Source organism: Eptatretus burgeri, chromosome 17 (assembly GCF_056783735.1).
Source record: "Eptatretus burgeri isolate ZD-2024b chromosome 17, Ebu_testis_v1, whole genome shotgun sequence".
NCBI lineage: Eukaryota > Metazoa > Chordata > Myxini > Myxiniformes > Myxinidae > Eptatretus > Eptatretus burgeri.
In genome coordinates this window covers 24,319,118-24,342,823 of record NC_140977.1, presented here as the reverse complement: position 1 = coordinate 24,342,823, position 23,706 = coordinate 24,319,118, and the positions used below count along the sequence as shown (strand labels likewise).

The 23,706-nt window shown below is 42.8% G+C and overlaps 1 protein-coding gene and 1 long non-coding RNA gene across 2 annotated transcripts in view; one reads left to right on the top strand and one right to left on the bottom strand.

Annotated features, from left to right (window-relative positions):
- LOC147009571 (uncharacterized) overlaps positions 1 to 5,242 on the bottom strand; it is a 120,386-nt gene extending 115,144 nt beyond the window's left edge. The window contains exon 1 of the long non-coding RNA XR_015052927.1: positions 5,005 to 5,242. This is a non-coding gene — a long non-coding RNA (uncharacterized LOC147009571). The remainder of the gene's footprint in view (positions 1 to 5,004) is intronic.
- Positions 5,243 to 5,260: 18 nt separating this feature from the next.
- LOC147009570 (vesicular inhibitory amino acid transporter-like) lies at positions 5,261 to 18,894 on the top strand. The gene is made up of 2 exons (XM_085862363.1): positions 5,261 to 5,672; positions 16,497 to 18,894. The coding sequence occupies exons 1-2, from the start codon at positions 5,319 to 5,321 to the stop codon at positions 17,682 to 17,684; spliced, it is 1,542 nt and encodes a 513-aa protein (XP_085718489.1). The 5' UTR covers positions 5,261 to 5,318; the 3' UTR covers positions 17,685 to 18,894.
- The last annotated feature ends 4,812 nt before the right edge of the window (positions 18,895 to 23,706 follow it).

The window sequence follows — 23,706 nt, the reverse complement described above, 5'->3', positions numbered from 1 at the left end:
CCCACTTCATCGGCAGCTGTTGTTTTGCTGCAAGGCCTGTGCCGGCTGGATCGTCTGCAGCTGCTGTGCTGCAAGGCCTGTGCCGGCTGGATCGTCTGCAGCTGTTTTCTGCAAGGCCTGTGCCGGCCAGTTCGTCTGCCGGCTGTGTTTGCCTGCAGCGGCCTTCTTCTGCGGGCTGTGTTTGCCTGCTGCCTTTGCCATGCCCACTGCCCCTGTTCACCAGCCCCGTTCAATTTTTGCTTTGCCCCCCCCCCCCCTGTTCATTTCCATGCACGCCGGGATCATCGTAAAAGCAACAGTTTGCAAGCTGCAAGAACTGCCCTGTTGGCAGCTACAACACGGGCCTGCAGTGGCGGCCCGTGCACCTTGTTTTGCGTCCATCCATTCATCCATCCATCCACCCATCCGTTGTGCTCATTGCGTGTGCCACTTGAGCTGGCACGGAGACTACGTTTGTGCAGCCCATGCACCGTTGTGGTTCACTGCGTTCAGTTCAAAAGGGAAGGCCTTGGACTACGTGTGAGCAGCCCGCCACGTTCCCTGTCACCTGCATTATTTGAGTCAGAGACTGCATGCGAGCAGCCTGGCTCCCTGCTAACTGCTTTCTTTTTGCAGAGTTCATTGATCCTGGGCCATGGTTTAGTGTAAAATTTGTAAGTTAAGGTTAAGATGTACTGTAAATATGAGTGCGCCCCCGGCATGTATGTCTTAGCGCCGGCAATTTTATTTAAGTCGTCCGTGTGAGTGAGTTTGTTTAGGTAGTTACTCAGCCCTCAGGTTATTTATTTTGGGGACACGAATACCATGAATGTCGCACTCAGGGATCCGTAGGTAAAATGTACTAGGGGAAAACTACACATGATGGCACACGAAAATTTGACGACTCGGGACGAGTCTGTAAAAAGGGGAGGGGTAGTGTTGTGGTTGACGAAATTCGCAAACTACCATTCAGGTCCCTTCGGTGAGATATCTCTGTAAGTATATGTGTAGTTAGGCCCAAACCCGTTGTTTAGAGGGAATAAATGTCATTCATGCGGGCTGCGACCCCTCTAGATAGCCGTTTTTCTTTTACTATCTTTATTTTGGACCAGCCGCCATTACTACCACCACCAACCACGTCTCAACAGCCATCACACAACAACCACCAACCGCAACGCCGCTTCACAACAACAGCCACGACCTTTACCGTCACAACTCGCCCTCGCAACCATCGCATCACCGTCATTCCCACGCCGCTTGTGGGCACCGATACTGGACTCGTGCAGGGCGCGCACCGAGCAGGGGTGCAAAAGCGCCGGCCTTTCCGAAGAAAACGGATCAAAAACGACACGCCCACTTCTGTTCCGTCCTATCGGCGAGCGTGGGGCGATTTGGCCCCGCCTCCAGGTGCGTTGGAGTAATATCGCTATATGCAAATTCATGGATCAAAAAGCATTCACGCCCACTTTTCCTCGGTCCAATGGGGAGCCAGTTAGAGGTGAAGGGTCGGAGGTAAAGGGTCGAAGGTGAAGGAGCGAGGCCACGGGGCATATAAGGGGCCATGCTCGCCAAACAGTTAACAGTATGGAGGGGAGAGAGTTAAGAGTTCGGAGCCATTGAAGAGTTGAGAGAGTGAAGAGTTCGGAGGGGAGAGAGTGAAGAGTTGGGACGAGTCAAGAGAGGAGACGGAGAGGGCGGTTGGACGGAGCTGTGGAGAGGTGGCGGCGGCGAAGGCGGTCGAGGGGGTGCTCGTGTCGGAGTCGGGGAGCTGCGGAGGGAGAGGCCAGCAACGCGACCAAGGTCGTGGTGGAGACGCTCGTCGCGGGACCCGAGACAGGGAGATATCCACCCCCCCCCCCGAGCATCAACAACCCCCTCCTGTTTCCCCCCGCGCTGAGATAGTGCGAGAAGGGGGCCCCGTTCCCACCCCATACCAGGCAGTCCCAGCGAGGCCCGCAGAGTCGGGCGCCAGCGCCATTTTGCGGCTCATCACCAGACGGGTGGGCCCGACGCGGTCTCGGCCCCAGGCCCGCCTACCCCCCTCATCCTTGAGGGTGGTCCTTTTCTTTTGCTTTGGGTATATGTGTTGTCGGCGCCATCTGTGAAGTAAAACTGTATAAGTGTTGCCGTGTGCTCGGTAGTCGGTTAGCTCTGCATTGTGTCTCACTTTTACATTTGCTTTTTGTGTATTATTGTGTGTTTCTTCTTCTTTTACATTTGCTTTTGGTGTAATTGTATATGTGTGCTTTCCGTTCATCGCAAAATAAATGTGCTTTATGTTGAACTGTTTTCCCGTTTCGCTTCGTCTTTTCCTTTATTGAATCTCCATCTTACTTCACGTAAAGGGTTGGTCGTGGGCTAAAACGCCCGATAATTAATCGAACCGTCCAGGTTGACGATAACACCGCTCGGTTATCCCGATAGTACGGAACGGGTCGCTTAAAGTGGCCCGTGTCCGAAGTCGACCTGCGGCGAGGTGCGGTCGCCCGGTCTACCCTCCGTGTGGGTACTTAGGTAGGTCGAATTTGGCGAGCAACCCTATCCCACGCGGGGGCCGATTGGCACGATCGTGGTGAGGCCGAAAGGCCCACCCGTGACTAGTTCCCGGCGTTAGTCCGAGAGGGTCACGACGGGATTGTCCGTCCGGTGGGCGACGTGCCGCGATTCGAGTTACGTGGCCGTTCGCACGCCGGCGGGCGCGAATCCGCAACTATATATATATATATATATATATATATATATATATATATATATATATATATATATATATATATATATATATATATGTGTGTGTGTGTGTGTGTGTGTGTGTGTGTGTGTGTGTGCACAGTGGGGTGCAAAAGTATGAGTCCAATTAAATCAATGCCAAGCTTTCTCAAATCATGATTTCAAACACAAATTTGTCATAATATTGAAGATATGCACCATATTCATAAATTTATTGTAGTTAGTATTGACTGACACTTTGTCTTCACAGAATGCATGTTATTATTGACAGACACTTTGTCTTAATGAATATATTTGAGAGAAAGATAAAATTTTTGTGAGCAGTCTGATTATGCTCTGGAGTGCATTTCAACACCGTTTGAAAAGGATTGACTCAAATATAATCCATAAAATAATTAAATCAACCCACAATGGAGTTGAGCCATTCTCAAGCCAAAATGGGGTCACACTGATTAATTAATTATTGATTATAGGTAAAGACAGATTTGATTTCCCCTATTATAATAAGTGTTATATCCTGAAGATTTCATGGAAATCCCTTGAAAGTTCTTTTGGATTCATATTACAATGATTTATTTGATCACATCTCAATTAATAATTCCCTCTCGGACTCATACCGTTGCACCCCACTTGTATATATCCTGGATATATTACTTATCTATACGATAAGAGAGCTGTGTGTCTGTGTCTGTGTGTGTGTGTCACCATTTTACTCAGAGATGGCTAAACGGATATTTGTCAAACTTTCAGGGGCTCATCAGTGAGTGCTAGAGAGTGTTTTAGACCCCCCAAAAAATGGAAAAAAACGACGATTTTTGGGGGGACGAAAAAACAAATAAATAAATAATAAAAAATAAAAATATAAGAAATAAAATTAGAAAAAAAAATCAATAAATTTTTTTAATCGCTCCATAGTGCCGAAAGCCTTTTTGATTAATTTTGATTAATGACAGTTATATATTCAAGTACACATACGTATAAATAAATACAAAACAATTCCCAGACATTTAAATACAAATAAACCCTTTCCGGAAGCAGTCAAAGTTGGCGGTATATCTTCTTCTTCCTGAACAGCTGCATATTTATAGATCGGGGGCAAAATTAACCCAGAAACATCAACGGCACATTCACCAGCATCCATTCGATGAAGAACATCCAATTCCACTTCTAAGGTGACACTTTTACAATGCCCCTTAGCCAATAATCTACAGGGTGTTTACAAAGTCCCATTACCTCCTCCACATAACCTGATAAATTAATATAATGAATAGGGTATAAATCTAAACAATGACTAGTCATAAAAACAAAACAGTAACATTAACATTAAACATGAACATTTATGTGTGTGTATATATATATATATATATATATATATATATATATATATATATATATATATATATATATATATATATATATATATATATATATATATATATATATATATATATGAAACGTACCAGGGGAGATGATGATTGGTGGGGGAGGGGGGGGTGCGTAATGGGACTTTGTGACCACCCTGGGCTAAAAGTACATTTCGAGATTCACAGACATGTAGAGTACATTTCTCTATGTGCAATGTTTATTTTACGATCTCTTGGTTTCGGGTCTTTTGGTCACTTGACTGTTGCAATTCTACAGGTTTTCCGTAAATTTCACGGGATTGTGAGATGGACAGGTGACCATGACGGACCATTTTAAAATCCCTCTATAGTGCCTATAAGCCTTTGTCGCGATGTGAAAGGTAATATTGAATTATCCACAACACCATTCCTTTGTGGGTATAGGGAAATGTTTTTAGCCCACACAAAATATAGACTCGGCAATGCCAGGTACCCCTGCTTGTAACATATGTAACAGTCCAGTATATGCCAACATTTTTTTTATACATGTATATATATATATATATATATATATATATATATATATATATATATATATATATACATATACATATATATATATACATATACATATATATATATATATATATATATATATATATATATATATATATATATATATATATATATATATATATATATATATATATATATAGAATATCTTGTAATTGGACTCATGTATCTTTTCCATATAGCTTTTTTAAAGCCATTTGATTTGTCTCTCTCACACACACACACACACACACACACACACACACACACACACACACACACACACACACACACACACACACACACACACACACACACACACACACACACACACACACACACTTTATAATAGAATGCAATGAAAGAGTTGAATGTAGAAAACTAAATCGATATAACAACTCACCTCATGTCTTCATGTTAAGTCTCTATGTCACGTCCAAGCCCAATTTGAAATAAACACAGACAAAGATAAAGACAGAGAGACAGAGGGTGGATGACTGTGAATAAGGTGGGTGCTCGGGTGCGATCAGGCGCGTGGGAGAGAGTGGGGGAGATTAGGTGCTCGAGAAAGGTTGTGTGCAAGGTGGGGATGGAAGGGGGGTTGGGAGGGAGGAGAAAGCTCATTCGGCTGAGGGAGGGGGGGATGAGAGGGAGAGAGGACAGAAAGCGTGCCGCCTCTCTCACCGATAAGCCACCACCGCCACAACCACCACCACCATGCAGGCTCTCCTGCGCAACCAGGTCTCTGAAGCCACGTCCAAGTCTACGGCCAAGATCAGTGGCTTGTTGGCCAGGGTCGGGGTGCAGGCCACAGCGGGGGAAGAGTCCATCAGCTTCGCACGGTGTGATGACCTGGACCGGGAACACAGAAGCGGTTTGGCGCTCTCAGAGCTGGGAAGCAGCGATGCTGAGAGCCCCGGAGAGCCTGGAGATGGGATCGACGGGACTGTGGGGTACCAGCAGGACGGCAAAGGGCCAACAGGGGTCCCTGGGGCAACGGGAAATGGCAGCGAGGCACAACAGCAAATCACAGCGTGGGACGCCGGCTGGAACATAACAAACGCCATTCAGGTCTGTGTTGGTGATGAGAAAAGGGACTGAGGGGGAGAATGAAGAGGCGGGGTGAAGGGGGAGGGGTAATGGGTGGAGGGTTAGAAGGAGGGGTTGGGTGGAAGGATTCGATAAGAGGGAGCGACACTTTATAAAGAGAGATGTGTAGTTGGACACAAGGGATTATGAGGACAGCAGTAAATAATGGGACAAAGATGGATTTGGTGAAAAGACCATGAGGATGTGCAGTCTCTCCAGGTCTTAGTAACGTGGACAGTTGAGAAGTGACATTAGCATATATAGGTTGTTTGAGGCTGATATTAGGAAGAGGAAAAAAGGGGTTACATGATATACAAGAGTGATATTAACAGGAATGGGCAGTCGGCGCACACTGCACATGTCACACACTACATAATCGAGATAGGAGAGTAACATTATGTTTAGATTCTTTAATTCTTGGTGGTAAAGCTACCTCCTATTTTACTTTTTAATACAGTACTGACAATAGAAAGATGTGCGAAAAGGACAGAAACGTTTTTACGGTGATTCTCCTTTTTTAATGAAATGCATGAGATGATTGCGACGTCATAGTGACATACTCGTGTGCCTTTGATTATAGCGAAAGGAACAACAGATAGCGAGACTGAATTGCGCTTCGGAAAGGAAGCATTTCACTTCATTATTATTAATTAACACCATTCTCAATATAATTTGTTAATCATTCATTTTGGTGCAGAATTTGCTCGAATATATATATATATATATATATATATATATATATATATATATATATATTATATATTGTACACGTAAATGTAATCATTTAGGTAGCGATGGCATATTAAAATATGGATATCAAGAGATGGCAATATCATAAATGTTAATTGAAATTGTACGATAATAGTATATCGAAAAACGTTAATCGCAATTGACACAAATCAATTGAGGAATCGCCATTGTGTGGTTATAGACGAAGAAAAAAAATAGGAGCCGGATGTCAAACGTACAGAAAACACAGCGATCTAGCAATCGGTATAAAAACATACGATAACAATACATCATGTACAATTTGTATATTATCAAGCTCGACTTTCATGGTTTTTTTGAGCGAAGCATTAATGTACTGAAGCTTTGCTATTTGCTGATGACCAAGTCATGGATGTCCGTTTTTCCACCATTCATTTGGCGGTGCGATGATTCGCACTCAGGAAGGAATGTATGATGAAGCTAAAGGAACATATACTGTGTGTATATATATATATATATATATATATATATATATATATATATATATATATAATTAAAAAAAAATTTTTTATTATATATACATACACATATAATACTGGAGTGTATATTTTTAAAGAGAATTGTCATAGGTATATTTGCCATTGTGCGGTATAAAAACAACATATGAGCCGGATAACAAATGTACAAAAGGCAGTGGTCCGACAATCGGGAGAAAACGTTTGGCTGATTATAGCAGTTTGGTTTAATGAAAACATTCAATTCATTAAAACCGTTTGGTTAATATTATAATATGTACTTCAATATATAATACCGAAATGTATATTTTTAAGGAAATTGTAGGTATATTTACATATGCAGGTATTTTTTGTTAACACATTTTCTATATATCAATCACATCTATTTCTTCTCGATAATTAAGAAGAATTGGGTCAATAGGTCTGCAGCCTAATGTTAAGACAGAATAATAAATCTGGGTTGCTCAGACAAAGCGGATAACAATAACAATAAGACAGAATAATAAAAGGTTGAAATTTTCGTAAAACCATCAAGTCAAAGAATTTGGTTTAAATTGCTGTCACAATGTGTAGTCGAAAAATCAGCTTGACTGATGTTTCATTCCCTTTTAATAGACAAACCGAGGGATTACTGATCACCCCTTGCATTTGTCAATCAGGAATCGACACATATACAAGGTGGCCCAGGAGTCAGGAGCCAGACAATAATTAATTTCCATCTTATATGTTATTTTTATATATATATATATATATATATATATATATATATATATATATATATATATATATATATATATATATATATACAGTAAAATTGCTTTCTAGATGAATGCTGACAACAAAATTAAGAAAAGATGAGAGAGCGGAGCTCGCTAAGAAATGTCCAAACATCATGTGTACGTAGAATCGAAAAGTGCCTGCAAGTTAATGTCCAACAATTCGAACATTTACGGTAATTTATTATATCAGTGGTAATCTCGCATGGTAATCAATTAATAAATAAATTATCTTTACTATCAGAAAGCATTATTTTAGCCCTGGCATATATATATTTTTTTTACTTTATGCAATATTAACTCTAGGGATCCGGACTTTTGGGCCACTCTGTATGTACTTATCGGTTTATCTGTTGCACACCGATGTTGGAAGAATACAAATGTAATCTGCAGTGTTTTAATCGTACATCTGTCTATCCACCTGTCTGTTTGTCTATCCCTATCCATGCAGGGCCTTTGAAACTGATGTTACAATAAATCATAAAACATTTCACATTCGCATAGTTATAAGTTTTTATTACTTGTACAAACCAACTTTATATTCAAAGTCGGTAAAGCACGTCTAATGAGGTTAGAGTTTTATTTTAAAATTTATTCGATGGGCATTTTACTCTCCAGTTCACCAATAATCTGCGTAGTGGTGGTTGCGCGAATGCGGCTCGTGTGGTCAATTCGTTTCCTTCAAACTCTCGTGCTCAATACGACAATCGAACCCACAGAATAGCTGTTTTATATAAAAAAAATCAGTCCTGATATTGCGAGAATGGGTCCGTATTGTTCACGGATCAGAAATTTCGATGACAGGTTCGTATTCGTTTACCGCTCCTTCATCCCGATAACGGATCGCTCTAACGCTACGTATTCGTCCATGGGCCCCAACAGCTGGAATGGTCCCTTATTCCTCCACCGTGTCATAATCACTACAACCGGCCTGTATTCAATCATGGTAATCACTACAACTGGTCCATATTCATTCATGGCAATCACGACAACTGACCCGTATTCATTCATGGTAATCACTACAACCGGCCCGTATTCATCCATGGCCCCATATTCACTATAATGTGCCCGTACTCGTCCACGATCATGTATTCACCACATTAGGCATGGCCCCTTAACTGATACAATGGTCCGCCAGGTTATTAGAGAGATTCACTGCTGTATGTATGCTCGACCACTGCTAATAGAGCGTGACCGAACGTCGGGATCAGCATGTGATGCTGTGATCTCTCAGAAGCCCCCACCCAAACCCCCCAATCATTCAACCTGTACTAAATGAATGGGACAGCGAATCAAGATAATCTGGGAAGGAATTACTATCATACATTCATCTATCGTGATCATAATCCCAAATAAATTTGCCTGACTTTGAGGTCATTATTCTGATTTGCTGTAGATGAAATAGGCAGCCTGAATAAACAGCATTGATGAGTATTAATATGCACATAATGCAGGTGAATAATAATTTTCATTAATAATGCTTTTTCATTTTAAAAATTTTTTTTATAAATGCGTGATCATGATAAAGATAAAAAATTTCCCCCATCACAAACCATGAGTTCCAAACAGACTTAACCTTCCATGTTTGAGGGTATAGAGTCCATTACAGGTATATTTGATCGATCTGCCTGGCAGGCCATTTGCGTTAAACGAGTTCACCAAGAAGTGAATCCTTTTTCCTCCATTACATCACTTTTAATGACATTTTTTATTTCTACCCTCATTTTTCATTTTGAACTCCTATTTCATTTGTGGGGCTGGCAAGATAGCCGAGAGGTACGCCTCTAAGCTATCTTGGCTGGGTTTGAGTCTTCACCCGGCTATAAACTGTCATCCAGGTGTTTCACAGGTAGGGTGATTCATCAATGTGCGTGTGGATGTTCTCGATCCCACGGTGTCCTTTGGGAAGAGTATGCAAGCTATCGCCGGTACCATGAACAAATTACAAATTCCTTCCATGACTACTGCTGAGAAGGCAATGGCAAAACACCCAGTATGACCCTTGTCAAGAAACTACATCGGCAGCACCAATGCTCTGTAACAGAGTATGGTACATCAGAAACAGAAGCAGAATGTAATTTGCATAGCTGGTATCGATAATGACAGGAGGGATCACATTGTGGAGCACTCCATTCTTCAGAAGGGAGGTCCCACCTGTGAGAATTTGTTTATTGACCTGAAAAATCTGATATGGTACCTTTCAAGAAGTACCATATCAAGTGCTCTGTGTTGTGGGCTTGCTTTTGTCAAATTCCCAAGTCAAAATCCAAACCATCTGCATGTCTCATCATCATCATCATCAGCATCATCAAAGTACCATACTCTGGACAGAGTGTCAGTACTGCTGAAGCTGTCTCTCCACCAAGGTGGTTTGCCATTACCTTCCCAGACACCAGTCAAAGCTGGAATTTGTAATTTCAAATCAGTCAAAGCTGGCGATAACTCTTTTTTTTTGCAAAAAGCCACTGAGGGCTCTTTATTGTCTAGTGATGATGCCTCGCTCTGCCTGCGAAACACCAGGATGACAGTTTATAGTAGGGCAGAGATTCAAACCCAGGCTAGACAACTCAGAGGCAAGTGCACAAACCTCTCATCTATCCTACCAGCCCTCTGCATGTCCATGGATGATACCAAAGCAGTCAGATATACTACACGCAGCAGAGGTTTAGCTGCACCCCCAGGTTCCAGGTATGCAACGAGAAATAATGATACTACCAGCAGGACGACGATATCATCGAATCCTATAAGTCAGAGCATGCATTTCATAAATACGGAAATAGGCGAGCTGTGGTTCGCGAAGAATAGGCAAGTTATCATCGGCGCATGGAGGCCAAATTGCCAGATTCCTGCTCTAACCTACAGGTGCACTGCATGGGTGGTACAGCCGTGCCCCCAGCGAAACCTGATGCAACCTTGCAGCCATGTGCTGCATATTAAGGAATAAGGATGTCTGGCATGTAAAGGAAACAAGCACCTCTCTTACAGAAGAGACCATTGACATCCCAGAAGCCCATGGGCCTTTAATTCATGTTCAGATCTGGCAAGAGGAGGGCAAAGACTGGAAGCCAGGTATGTGGAAGATCAACAAGTCTATTATCCATAAAGACCATAAACCAGCCACATTGAAGGATAACAGCACCCATACCAGGCTGAGAATGGGAGTAGAATGGTTTCCGTCAATCACGCCACTTATACCTGAACTACCACCTTATGTCAAGAGCTGCCAGGATAGCCTCGAGGTATGCAAACTCACTTCTGTGCTGTCCAACCTGGATGCCAATCTCGGCCCAGCTATAAACTGCCACCCTGGTGTTTCACAAGGCAAGGTAATTCACCAATGGGTACGTAGACCCTCATATGGACATTAAACTAGGTGTCCTGTCCAGCAGGATTACTTGGTGGACGTTAAAGATCCCACGGTGTCCTTCGCGAAGAATAGGTGAGTTATCGCCGGCGCCATGGCCAAATTACAAAACCATGCTCCCACCTCCAGGGGGCACTGCATCAACGGCACTGCTGCACCCCCCCCCCCAACAAATGATGCCACCCACATCCGTGTGCTGCATACGAAAGGTGAAGCCTCATGTCTGACCCTTTTTCATTCAGAATGGAAAGCTACCAACCGTAGTCTTATTCATACACACACAAGGATACACAGAAGGAACTTCAGTGCAGGAGGAGGCCATTTGGCCCATCATCACCCATCCACACACAAGCTAGCTACAAGTCCTGCCATGATCCCCTTGCCCCTCTATCTCCAGTACACCCAGGTACATATCTAATTCCAATTCAAACCTATCCACCCTTCTACTGTCACTACCTCTCCAGGGAGACCATTTCATGCATTAACCACTCTCTGAATAAAAAATCGACCCCTGCCTTAATGCTGTCCGACCTTTTATCTTCTTTACTCTCAGGTGATGACCCGTGGTCCTAAGAGTGTCCTTTCTGCTGAGCAACTCCAGCACATCTATCTTGTCCACACCTTTCATTATCTTAAACATCTCGAGCATATCACCAAGTAACCACCTCCTTTCTAATATGAGAAAGTCCTGTCTCCTTCAAACCTCATAGCCCAGACTAGCTCAGATGGGGATCCATCCAGCCACTCAACGCTGAACCCTCTCTATGGCACCTTCAAATGTTACCACCACCAAAGCTCTTAAATGTTTGATTTTACCTCGCCCATTACCACTTTGTTTCACATCATTCGGTCTATACTCATTGTTTATTCATTCACCCGCGTGAGTGATGAATGTGTCATATTTCTTCACCAATATAATTCATCATTTACAATTGAGTGCATTAGTCAGTCAATCTAACATCTCCTCTCTTTCTCTGTACAGAGAAAGGGAGGAAACAGTGAAATCAGAAAGTCAGGGGTTTGGGTTAGTCAGGGTTAATTGGGTAATAAAGATCATAGATAAGGATGGGGATGACATGAGGTGGTGGTGCACTGCCTGCTTGCAGCCTGGAGGGAAGAGTGAGAAAGAACATACTCTGGAGGGTGGGATAAGTGAGGAACAACTGCAAGGGTGGGGGAGAGGGCAATAAAAGGTGTCCAAGTGCAGAGAGAGAAGAGGGGATGGTGCATGTATAGAAAGGGTAACAGGAGAGGGGCGAGTGTTCGAAGGGAAAGAGAGAACAGAGGCCGCAATAAGATGAATGTGAGACTGCTATCATTTCGAACATCCTGACTGCGAGACTGCTATCCTTTCAAGCATCCTGACTGCGAGACTGCTATCCTTTCAAACATCCTGGCTGCGAGACTGCTATCATTTCAAACATCCTGACTGCGAGACTGCTATCCTTTCAAACATCCTGACTGTGAGACTGCTATCATTTCAAACATCCTGGCTGTGAGACTGCTATCCTTTCAAACATCCTGACTGCGAGACTGCTATCATTTCAAACATCCTGGCTGTGAGACTGCTATCCTTTCAAACATCCTGGCTGTGAGACTGCTATCCTTTCAAGCATCCTGACTGTGAGACTGCTATCCTTTCAAACATCCTGACTGCGAGACTGCTATCATTTCAAACATCCTGGCTGCGAGACTGCTGTCCTTTCAAACATCCTGACTGCGAGACTGCTGTCCTTTCAAACATCCTGACTGCGAGACTGCTGTCCTTTCAAACATCCTGACTGCGAGACTGCTATCATTTCAAACATCCTGGCTGCGAGACTGCTATCATTTCAAACATCCTGACTGCGAGACTGCTGTCCTTTCAAACATCCTGACTGCGAGACTGCTGTCCTTTCAAACATCCTGACTGCGAGACTGCTATCATTTCAAACATCCTGGCTGCGAGACTGCTATCATTTCAAACATCCTGGCTGCGAGACTGCTATCCTTTCAAGCATCCTGACTGCGAGACTGCTATCCTTTCAAGCATCCTGACTGCGAGACTGCTGTCCTTTCAAACATCCTGACTGCGAGACTGCTATCATTTCAAACATCCTGACTGCGAGACTGCTGTCCTTTCAAACATCCTGACTGCGAGACTGCTGTCCTTTCAAACATCCTGACTGCGAGACTGCTATCATTTCAAACATCCTGACTGCGAGACTGCTGTCCTTTCAAACATCCTGACTGCGAGACTGCTGTCCTTTCAAACATCCTGACTGCGAGACTGCTATCCTTTCAAACATCCTGACTGCGAGACTGCTGTCCTTTCAAACATCCTGACTGCGAGACTGCTGTCCTTTCAAACATCCTGACTGCGAGACTGCTATCATTTCAAACATCCTGACTGCGAGACTGCTATCATTTCGATAATCCTGACTGCGAGACTGCTATCCTTTCAAGCATCCTGACTGCGAGACTGCTGTCCTTTCAAACATCCTGGCTGCGAGACTGCTGTCCTTTCAAACATCCTGGCTGCGAGACTGCTATCATTTCAAACATCCTGACTGCGAGACTGCTATCATTTCAATAATCCTGACTGCGAGACTGCTATCCTTTCAAACATCCTGACTGCGAGACTGCTATCATTTCGATAATCCTGACTGTGAGACTGCTATCCTTTCGAACATCCTGACTGCGAGACTGCTGTCCTTTCAAACATCCTGACTGCGAGACTGCTGTCCTTTCAAACATCCTGGCTGCGAGACTGCTGTCCTTTCAAACATCCTGGCTGCGAGATTGCTGTCCTTTCAAACATCCTGGCTGCGAGACTGCTATCCTTTCAAACATCCTGACTGCGAGACTGCTATCATTTCAATAATCCTGACTGCGAGACTGCTATCCTTTCAAACATCCTGACTGCGAGACTGCTATCATTTCGATAATCCTGACTGTGAGACTGCTATCCTTTCGAACATCCTGACTGTGAGACTGCTATCCTTTCGAACATCCTGACTGCGAGACTGCTGTCCTTTCAAACATCCTGGCTGCGAGACTGCTATCATTTCAAACATCCTGACTGCGAGACTGCTATCCTTTCGAACATCCTTACTGTGAGACTGCTATCCTTTCGAACATCCTGACTGTGAGACTGCTATCCTTTCTAATAGCATGACTGCAAGACTGCTATCCTTTCTAATAGCATGACTGCGAGACTGCTGTCCTTTTGAACACCCTGACTGTGAGACTGCTATCCTTTCTTACAGCATGACTGCGAGACTGCTGTCCTTTTGAACATCCTGACTGCAAGACTGATATCCTTTCAAACATCCTGACTGCAAGACTGATATCCTTTCAAACATCCTGACTGCAAGACTGATATCCTTTCAAACAGCCTGACTGCGAGACTGCTATCCTTTCAAACAGCCTGACTGCGAGACTGCTATACTTTCGAGCAGCCAAACTGCAAGAGGGTTGTGCCTAACTGTGAGACTGCTATCCTTTCAAACAGCGTGACTGTGAGACTGCTATCCTTTCAAACAGCGTGACTGTTTGAAGCTGAGGCTCCACTAACAGTGGAGCCAGACTGAGAGTGTTTTAAGGCAGAGATGTGCCTGGGCATGCAGGCTGCCTGTCGAACGTGCACATACACACCAAGGGAGACAGTACAATACCCCCTTCTATCTTCGATATTGGCTCCGTCCTCACTATTCACCTCCACACTTTTCCTGTTTTTCTTTATGAGCCCTCGTTGGACTTAGTCCTAAACGGGGGCTTCTGGATATGGTCTCGATTTTTGTGCACGTGCGTGCACGCGTAACCATATCTCGGTCATGTATGGACAGATTTTATTCGTAGTTGGCACAAAGACAACACATGATGGTATACATCTGCACGTCATTACATTTCGAGATGCGATCAAAGATGGCGACTGGCAACCATTTTAGTTGTAAAAAAACAAAAAACGGTGTCGAAAGCATCCTCTAACATTTCTCGGACATGCATTTACCGATCTTGTTCAAACTTAGCAGACAAATAATGAATGATGGCTTACCAGTGTGCATGAATCATGGTCCACCAGTGTGCATGCAGCTGTTATCTAAGCACGTCATTTTTTTTTTTAGATCAGATCCAAGATGGCCGACCAGCGGCTGTTTTTGTTGTAAAAAAACCCGATGCTCAACACGTCCTCAACCATTTATTGGAAATGCATTTACCGATGTTGTTCAAGTTTGGCACACAGATAATAAATGACGACTTACATATGCACGTCATTTTTTTTTTTCTGAGATCAGATCCAAGATGGCCGACTGGTGGCCATTTTGTTACTTAAATGTGTCCCCAACCATTTATCAGACATGCATGGTCTGATTTTGTTCAAACTTGACACAAGCAAAGTACATGATGGCATACACATGCACCTCACTTTATTTTGCGATCTGATCAAAGATGCCTGACTGGTTGACTGGCGGCCCTTTTGGTTATACATAAATAGGGGCTCGCCCTTTGACTCCGTACAGCAAAATAAAAACAATGGGGGCTATGACATTTTATGTCTTTTTTACTTGTTGATTTCCCCTTCTTTTTATATCACCTTCCCCTGTTAGACATCTGCTGGCCCCATAGAGTTACAAAAATTAGAATTATTGTCATCATATTTATTACCTCTACAACTGAAGGTGGACAGATATTGTTTTCACCTTTGTTTTTCTGTTTGTTTGTCTGTGAGCAGGATATCTCAAAAATAGCAGGATATCAGGATATTCGGATTCGGATGAAAATTGGTGGACAGGTTGGGTGTGCGACAAGGCCAAATTGATTCTATTTTGTTGAAGATCCAGATGCGGATGCGAGAATTTTAAACTGATTCTTCACACTGAGAGATGGGGCCAAAAAATATATGCAGTACCTATGATAACTCAAAGAGTTGTGGACAGATTATGATGATCAAAACGAGGTGGATGTGTTGGTAAGGCGACAAGAACAAGCCGATTCGATATTGGTTGAGATACGGATGCAGTTCCGGCCTATCAATGAGATACAAAACGTAAACTGTTCAGCCTGATGAAAGTATGCGCTCCACTGAGTGCCGTTCTAGTTTTGGTGTATATTGTGTTTAGTTTTTTTCCATTAAACTGTCATCAAGTGTGTTTAGTTTGATCCTGTCTCTATGGCATGCTGCCTGCCAATGGGACCAGCAAGTAAATTGCGGAGAGTAAAAGTACTACTAAAAATCTTCTCGGTTATTTGGGTTGGAACACCCCCAAGAGGACCTTATGTGAGGATGGACATCATATTATTTTCATGTCATCTGTAGAAGTTTTTAATTTTAATGATAATTGTGCTCTTTGCTCACCGATGTTTATAATTTCATGATAATTGTGCCTCTTGGTTCATCCAGGTGCATTATATGGGACACCACCCTTTTGCATCCCTCCTCTATAACCTTTTGTCTTATCAGGGCATGTTTGTGCTGGGACTTCCCTATGCAGTTCTGCATGGTGGCTACCTTGGTCTGTTCCTCATAATCTTCGCTGCCGCTGTTTGCTGCTACACGGGAAAGATCCTCGTGGAATGCCTGTATGAGGAAGATGAAGATGGTCAAGAGATCCGGGTACGAGATTCGTATGTGGACATCGCAAATGCGTGCTGCTCTCCACGCTTCCCACGTCTTGGTGGCATTATTGTAAACGTGGCACAGCAGATCGAGCTCATAATGACGTGTGTCCTCTACGTGGTTGTGAGTGGGAACCTCATGGAAAATAGCTTCCCCAACCTAGGAGTAACCCAACATTCCTGGTGCATCATTGCCGGTCTCTCCCTCCTGCCCAGTGCCTTCCTACGCAACCTCAAAACAGTCTCACGCTTCAGTATGCTTTGCTCTCTCTCACATTTTGTTATCACATTCCTTGTAATGGCCTACTGTCTCAGCCGCGCACGGGACTGGGCCTGGGACAAGATGAAGTTCTACATCGATGTAAAGACCTTTCCTGTCTCAGTAGGAGTCATAGTTTTCAGTTATACATCACAGATATTCCTGCCTTCCTTGGAAGGCCATATGAGTGAAAAGCGACAGTTCTATCCAATGCTGAAGTGGACTCACATCGCCGCGTGTTTCTGCAAAGGCATTTTTGCGCTGCTGGCGTTTTTGACATGGGCTGAGAACACTAAAGAAGTGATCACGGACAACCTGCCACCCACGTTTCGAGCCGTGGTCAACATGTTTCTGGTGGCCAAGGCGCTCTTCTCATATCCTTTGCCCTTCTTCGCAGCAATCGAAGTGTTTGAGACATCCTTCTTCCAAGATCGCTCTTCGACGCTATTTCCAAGCTGCTATTCTCCAGGCGGTAAACTTCGACATTGGGCCACAGTACTTCGATCGGTCTTGGTGCTCCTCACACTGCTCATGGCTGCTTACCTCCCCCACTTTGCCCTTCTCATGGGTCTCACTGGAAGCCTTACTGGAGCTTCACTCTCCTTTCTTCTTCCAGCCATGTTCCATCTCAAGCTCCTTTGGCGAAAGCTACAATGGCATCATGTATTTTTTGACGTGTCTATTTTCACAGTAGGGCTCATTTGTAGTATTTCCGGTTTAGTGCATTCTTTGGAAGGCCTAGCTGAAGCCTATAGCAACAACACGCTTGAATGAAATAAGTACACGTACAAGTCTCCTGCTCCTCCTGCAATATTTCTACCATCTCTTCTCCTTTGTCTCCGCTCTTATATTTTCTCCTCTCTTTGTTCACTCGCAAATACCTGAGCTACCACATTGCTACTGATAAGTATTATTGTCAAAAACATTCAAACCCAAAATGTGTTCCTCAAAAGTTTTTCACTTTCCAAAAGGTCTCAGTATCATGGGGTTCAAATATAATATCAAGCAGATACTATAAGATCAACAAGAAACTGGAGATCCTATTAATGCAGGGACGTTTTCATAAGATAGTCTTCGCAGGTGGTTGATGGCCCTTGTGGTTCGTTGACTTTCTGTCTGCACAACCAACTGTGTTCGTGATCGCAAACTGCAGTGCAATATGTAAAAATCTTTATGTTCTGGTGTTCCCGAAAACCTACAGGATAAATACAGGTATGTACTGATGTTCCAAAAAAGACCCAGACAACTTTGGTTGTTAATATATTTAGAACCACAAAAGGATACAATGATACCCTTTGGTTTATATGACACAGAAACTCATAAAGTTTTGTGCACACCATCAATACACTTCAATGTGAGCTCAGTTTGTCGCACGCAGGACATCAAGGTGGTACACGAGTTCTTGCTATGTTCGACCCAGCATGTTTGCGTCCACCAGTGTGCACGCAGCTGTTATCTGAGAAAGAAGATCCTACAGGTTTGCCAACTTGGTGTTCTAGACAACATCTTTGACAAACACCGGCAGAAAAAAAATCAAGATAGGTTATGTCTGGTGATCGTGGGGGCCAGGCGGTTGGTCCATCTCGGCCAATCCAACGACCTGGAAATTTTTCATTCCGGACGGTTCAAACGACTAAGGCCCTATGAGCAGGAGTGCCGTCCTGTTGAAAAATGATGTCGGGTTGCAGGTCTTCAATCTGTGCGAAGGCGAATCCTTCCAACATGTTCATGTAAATTGTTGAAGTCACTCTATCCTCCGCAAAGAAAAACGCAAACATGCTGAGCCGAACATGGCAAGAACTCGTGTACCACCTTGATGTCCTGTGTGTGACAAACAAAGCTCACACTGAAGTGTATTGTTGGTGTGCACAAAACTTTATGAGTTTCTGTATCATATCAACCAAAGGGTGTCATGGTATCATTTGTGGTTCTAAATTTGGAACACCCTGTGTGTGTATATATATATATATATATATATATATATATATATATATATATATATATATATATATATATATATATATATATATATATATATATATATATATATATATATATATATATATATATATATATAGGTGAAAAAGTACGAGTCCACTTAAACCAACGCCAAGCTTTCTTAAATCATGATTTTCAAACACGAATTTGTCATAATATTGAAGATATGTACCATATAGTTTAGTTTATCATAGTTACTGCGGGATTCAAAACAGGGTAGGCATGGAGGTGGCAAAAATGTAAATGGCGTCTTCTGTCATCGAGTAGGCAATCTGGGAGCAACAATTCGGATTTTTTTTTCCACATCTGATGCAATTTAAATGTTCCAATGGTGGCGAGGTGCTCCATTTGAAGCTGTTTGTTCGATATACTGTGTGGATTTTTGATGTGTGGGGTCCGTAATAAAAATTTGTATTGGTGTCAAAGCCGGTGATCAATTGCAAATTAATAGTAGGATTACTGAATGACAGACACTTTGTCTTAACAGAATAAATGACAGTCCAATACATTTGAGAGAAATATAAAATTTATGTGAGCAGTCTGATTATGCTCTGGAGTGCATTACACAACACCGTTGGGAAAGGATTGACTCAAATAGAATCCATAAAATAATAATTAAATCAACCCCCAAATGGAGTTGAGCCATTCTCAAGCCAAAATGGGGTCACACTGATTATTATTGATTATTATAGGTTAAAACAGATTTGATTTCCCCTATTATAATAAGTGTTATATCCTTAAGAATTCATGGAAATCCCCTGAAAATGCTTTTGGTTTTATATTACTATATTTACCTTCCTCACCGAAGGTGGATGGATTTTATGTCTTCATCGCTGTCTGTCTGTCTGTGAGCAGGATATCTCAAAAAGTTATGGACGGATTCACACGAAACTTGGTAGACAGTTTGGGTGTGTGGCAAGGACCAAGTGATTCGATTTTCGTGAAGATATGCATCCGGATTCGGACATGAGAATTTATAACTGATTTTTCACCATTGAGAGATGCGGCCAAAAATGATATATTTATTGCACGATATCTCAAAACGTTGTGGACGAGTTATAACAAAACTTGGTGGATGAGTTGGCAAGGAAACAATAACAAGCCGATTCGATTTCCGTTAAAATCCGGATTCAGACCTGGCCTATCAGTGGGATACAAAACGTAACCTGTTCAGCCTGGCAGAGGTATGCACACTACCGAGTGTCGTTCTAGTTTATTTTGTGATCACATCTCAATCGATTTCGTACTGCGCTCATACTTTTGCATCCCATTGAACTAGATAACTATATATTAAATACAGTTATCTCGTTCCATCATGTCAATGATCAGATTTCTCCAAACATCTCGATCCTGCACTGCTTCACGAAGCTCTGGTCGAGACATTTTGGTCACATCCTTTACCCTGTCCATCCATCACATACGCAGCCTGCCTCTTCGTCCTCTTCCTTCAACCATTCCCAGCATTGCTGACTTTTCCAGACTTTTGTTTTTTGCACTCATGATGTGTACAAAGTATGACAGTTTCTGTTTTATCATCAGTGTTTCTAATGTACACTGTGGTCTAATTTCTTCAAGCACCGATTTGTCTGTTCTTCTTGCAGTCCCTGGAATGTTTAACATTCATCTGTGACATCACATTTCAAAACTGTTAATCTTCTTCCTTCCTTTCTTCTTCACTCTCCATGACTCACATCCATACATTGCAACTGGAAATACCAGAGCATTCACCAGCCTCCTCTTGGTTTGTCTTTCCAGATCCTTGTCAATCCTGACATTGCTGTTCTCCCCGATGATAACCGTCTATTAATTTCTCCTCCACACTTTCCATTCACTTCAATCTTAGAACCCAGGAAGATGAAACTTTCCACTATTTCCACATGATCATCTCCTGATCTGAACATATCAATATTCTGAGTTGACAAGATTTTAGTCTTTCTTTTTTTTAGGTTTTAATAAAGACCAGCTATTTCACTTTCCGACCAACAGAGTAGTGTCATCAGCATCCTTTAGATTGTTGATAAGTCTTCCTCCAATTCTGACTTCAACCTCGATGTCATCCAAGTTTGATTTCCTCATGATGTACTCACGATACATATTGAACAAGTAAGGGGAAAGGATGCACTCCTGTCTCACCCCTTTTTCAATTCCAAACCATTCTGTCTCTCAATACTCTGTTCTTACCGGAACTTCTTGTTCAGTGTACAGGTTTCTTATCAGACATATCAGGTATGCCAACATCTCCATTGCTCTCTCAGCATAATCCACAATTCATGATCAACAAAATCAAAGGCTTTGCTATAATCTATAAAACAGAGATACACCTTCCTTTGACATTCCCTTGTTTTTTTTTTTTTTCTCCATGATCCACCTTCCTCTTCTGAAACCTGTTTACGCAACAAGCATTTCTCGCTTCATAAACTCTTCTATTCTGCGTTGAATGATCTTTAGTAATATCTTGCTGGAATGTGAAATCAAAGCAATGGTTCTGTGATTTGAACATTCTCTTGCATCCCCCTTCTTTCGCAATGGCATGTCGACTGACTGCTTCCACCTTTTAGGCCATACAATCTTGTTCCAGATCTGTGTACAGATAGCTGTTAAAATTTTGATGGCCTCTTCCCCAACTAGCATAACGAGTTCTATTGGAATTCTATCCCTACCTGATGCTTTTCCATGTGCCAGCTCTTTCAGGACTGTACGTACCTCACATTCTCTCACTATTGGTTCTTGCTCATATTCTCTTTCTTCAAAGGTTGCCATCGTAGTGTGATCTTGTTTGTATAGAGATTTAGGATAATCATTCCATCTTTATTCCATCTGTGTTTCTACTGTCAGATCTTCTTCTGTTCTACTCTTCAGGACTCCAATCCGAGAACTAAACTTTCCTGTGATCTCTCTGTTCATTGAAAAACACATCTCTTCATGTCCTCTCTTGATGCACCTTTGGTTTTCATCTCTCTTCATATTTCTGCTTGCTTTTGGGATGTTGGTTTTGGCCTCTTCTTTTACAATGTCGTCATCAACCAAGTCCAGCTCTGCAAAACGGTTTGTTTATTTACCTGTATTGCATATTGTTTAGACAGGTTTTGAAGGTCTTTTTTTTTCACCTTTCTCAATTTGATTTGTAGTTTCCCCACAAGGAGCTCATGACCCGTCCCACAGTCTGTGCCTGGCAGAGTATTGGCAGAGCATCTCCATCTTCTGTTGATGAAAATGCAGTCAATCTGATTTCAATGTTGCTCATCAGGTGAAATCCAGGTGTACAGTCTACGCTTGGGTTGTTTGATCCAGGTGTTTGCTATTATGAGATCATTCTCCGCACAGAACTCCAACATTCGCTCCCCTGGTTCATTTTGGATTCCAAGTCTGTGCTTTCCTGAAATCCCTGGTGCTCCTGCTTCTCCAATTTTTGCATTCCAGTCTGCCATGCATACAGCACTAATAATAATTAAAACATCTCCTTTTGGCACCTGTTCTACCAGTTCCTGCAACTTTTCATAAAACTCCTCCACATGTTCATCTGCTGCAGAAGTTGGAGCGCATATCTGAATGATGTTCGTGTTCACTGGATGTCTTTTCAAACTCACTGAGATTAATCCATCATTGACTTGGTTGTATCCCAGTACTAACCCTGCTGTCTTCTTATTACAAATCACTGTTACTCCATTTATTTTACAGGTTTCCTGATTAGAAAAGAACACTTTGTGATCGTCAGGTTGAAACTGCCTCAAATCATCCGGCACCATAACTCTATCTCTGGATTTCTCATCATGGTTGTTTTCTTTGCATGTACAGAAGTAGGTTGCAATGTTTAACTGGACAGGTGATCCGAGCCATTGTTCTCCGTTCGATAATCCTCCGCCTAGCATCAAGGCCATGTCGCCATTACTGACAATATGTGCCAGCTGCCGACATGGCCATCCACCACCTGCTCCAATGGCTTCATGTAACCCTGATCCAGAGGCTAAAATGGGGCGGTACACTTTGCCCCGAAGGTAGCTCATGGGTTAACGAATGCAAAGGCCACCTCATTTAAAAAGGATTGCTGCCTTTACCCCCATTAAATCATTCACCTTTAGTTTCAAAAGCTGAATTGCTAGGCAGCGGTGGATTTGTATTCAGAGATTCCTTCTCATAGATGAGCTGCCTACCAAGGCTAATGAGCCCCATCTACCCGAAGCAACAGGTTTTAGACGCCAGCGATTCGTCTTTCACCTCTACACCCATGAGTGAGAACAACATCTCCACTTTGAGAAGGCCGGTTCCGAGGCTTGACTGTTAGAGGCTGTTTGAGAAGCTGAGCCATTGCAGTATTTTACACACCTTAAGAGCTTATCGTCAATGTCACTCCACGGCATAACAGTCCATGAGGGTCATATGTAATCCGATACTGATATACCATACTCTGTTACAGAGCGTGGTGCTGCTGAAGCAATTTAATGGCAAGGGTATACTGGGTGTTTTGCCATTGCCTTCCCAGCAGTAGTTAGGGTGGGAATTTGGAATATTTTTCAGGTTGTCGGCAATAACTCGCCTACTCTTTGTGAAGGACACCGTGGGATCTTTAACGTCCACCAACTAATACCGGCAGATGGGATGCCGGTTTAACGTGTCCACCCAAGGGACGGCAAACACATCGATTAATCATCCTGCTGGTGAAACATCTGGATCAGGAAGACAGTTTATAGCTGGGTTGGGATTCAAACCCAGGCTAGACATCTTAGAGGCGAGTGTGCATACCTGTAGGCCATCATGTCAGCCCGTTTACATAAATACATACATACATAGTCTGTGAACT